The sequence below is a fragment of the Triticum urartu genome, chromosome 5, assembly GCF_003073215.2.
Source record: "Triticum urartu cultivar G1812 chromosome 5, Tu2.1, whole genome shotgun sequence".
Classification (NCBI taxonomy): Eukaryota; Viridiplantae; Streptophyta; class Magnoliopsida; order Poales; family Poaceae; genus Triticum; species Triticum urartu.
In genome coordinates this window covers 475,758,654-475,760,836 of record NC_053026.1, presented here as the reverse complement: position 1 = coordinate 475,760,836, position 2,183 = coordinate 475,758,654, and the positions used below count along the sequence as shown (strand labels likewise).

The 2,183-nt window shown below is 54.7% G+C and overlaps 1 protein-coding gene across 1 annotated transcript; it reads left to right on the top strand.

Annotated features, from left to right (window-relative positions):
• The first annotated feature begins 222 nt into the window (after positions 1-222).
• LOC125556360 lies at positions 223-1,313 on the top strand. Its single transcript, XM_048719113.1, has 3 exons — positions 223-398; positions 523-876; positions 959-1,313. Exons 1-3 carry the CDS (start codon positions 393-395, stop codon positions 1,010-1,012), a joined length of 414 nt encoding a protein of 137 aa, XP_048575070.1. The 5' UTR covers positions 223-392; the 3' UTR covers positions 1,013-1,313.
• The last annotated feature ends 870 nt before the right edge of the window (positions 1,314-2,183 follow it).

The following is a 2,183-nucleotide window of genomic DNA, read 5'->3' as shown; positions in this document are numbered from 1 at the left end:
TTTGTGAAACTCTTCTCACTAGTACAATGAAAGGTCAAGTTTATTTCAAAAATATTTTCAGAAATTTTTGACTTTTTATTGAATTGCTAATTTTTGTTTTACGCCGCCGCCGCCGCCGCCCCCCCCTGTCCCCCCGCGCGCGCTCTTTGTCAAACATCGCCGGTTCTTCACTTAACCCTACACACCGGAGGGCGCACCCGTCCGTTCTGACAAGCGTGGCTAGTGCGGCGTTGCTCCTCCGGTTCTCGCTATAAATTCACCCGCATCCAGCCATGGCAGGAGCTTCCATTCCGTTCTGCTTAGCTACGTAGCCCCACTCGCTCACCGGCCCCAGCTTCGCTTCTTCTTCTCTAGCTCATTCTGTCTCCCCTGTCTGTGCCGTGCTGAACCAGATGGAGGTAAGTGCCGGCCGAGCCACCAGGCAAGCCATCCATACTAGCACAAACCTCACCAAGAATGGGGGTGGTGGTCTGATCACCACGCTTGTGGACTTGTGGTTTCTTATCTCTCGGTCTCTCACAGAAGGCGAGGAGGCGTCGCGTGCCGGCGTTCGGGGAGTGGAACTACAACTACCACCACCACGAGCCGGAGGCTGCGGCGGCGGCAGCAGCGTGCTACGCCACGCCGGAGCCGGAGGCCTGCAGCGACGTGTGGTTCAGGTACTCGCCTCCTCCACGCGATCCCACGCCCAAGAAGAAGCACGCGAGGCGGCGGCGGCGGCCGGAGGGCGACGTGTCCCGGGAGCGCGCCAGGGCGTCCACGGACGCTGCTGTCACGGCCAAGAACGGCGCCGCCCGGTACCAGGTGCGGCACGTCGACGAGGACCTGTACAAGGCGCCACCGCCGGAGCCCGCCTCCCACCGGCGTCCAAGGAAGGTACGTACGGCCCCCAGAAAAGAATGTCTAATTACTGCATCTGTCGTACGGTTGGAGCTGACCGCTCTTTGTTTGAACGCAGAAGTGGAGCCTGTGGATGGGATGCCTGGGCCTCAGCTCACGCGTCGCCTCCTGAACCCCGAGACCTGTGGCGCCGATGGGATGCTGCGTCCTGCCTCCTGCGTGCGTGTTCATCATCAGTGCTCATTTGCCCTTTCTGTTGTCTGTCTCTTCGAGAGTTTCCACCGTCTTGGCTTGTCGCAAGACGATCAGTAGTAAAACTAGCTGCGTGTGTTAGTAGCATCTCGAGTTTCTACTCTTCTTTTGTGTAGTGTGGGTACGTAAGAAAGATATTTGAGTGCAACATCTTGTTTTGCACCTAGCAAGCACGTTGATGTACAGTGTTCTGTGATCTGTCAGCCTGAGATCGCTTTGGATCAATTTTGATGTGCAAGCGAGTTTGTCATCAGAGATTCAGAAAGTTTCAGAAAGATGGCAATAGATAGACGAGCACGTACAGCCCGGAGCGAGGCCGCCCCGGCTGCTGCATGGGCATGGAGCAGTTGGCGTGGGCCCGTGAATCTGGTGCCCGCATTGATTCGGGCGGTTGGATAATAGTTGTCGTTGTGAACTGGTTTCTTCGCGCGTGCCTGCCATTTTTGTTTCAACTCGACTCGACCGGCCATGCCATGCCATACCATACACTGATGCACACACACTGTCGCAGCCGTGTGGCAAGGTAGAAAAGAGGAAAATATGGCGACGTGATTGCAGCGGTGGTAACTTGGACCTAGCTACTGCCCCAGCACATGCAACAACACCTCTCTCGTCGCGTCGCTAGGGCCGGAGAACATGCGGCCCGGAGAAACGAGTAGTGGAATTTCCCTTCACGTCTCGTAGAGTGGCCAAATCTTGGATCAAACGGGGCTTCAGTTTTTACGGGGAATGTTGTTGCCCTCCCCTCCGGGTTTCATGCATGTCCTATCAGACAAGCATTCCGAGGACACACCGCCCACGCTTCAGCGCTGCTTCCAACTGCGCTTCTGAACAATCGGTGCTCTGTTCACCGCTTCACCTTCCTCGACTTGACCTTTCCTTTTATCACTAGTAAACCTTGCAGTCGTGTCGGCGTGTTTTTGCCCCTTGATATTTGTTTATCCAGCCACTAGTACCCAGATGAAATGATCGATTTGCAGTAGATTTCTTTCCTCAGTTGCATTTATTATCACTTAGAGCCTCTTTGATTCATAGAAATGTAGAAACGTAGGAACAAGAGAAACATAGGAATGAAGTGTCAAGCTCATTCG

Excerpts from the sequence above, each read along its gene's own strand:
- LOC125556360 (XM_048719113.1), top strand. Across the intron at positions 877-958 it reads CCCACCGGCGTCCAAGGAAG|AAGTGGAGCCTGTGGATGGG; the intron begins GTACGTACGGCC and ends GTTTGAACGCAG.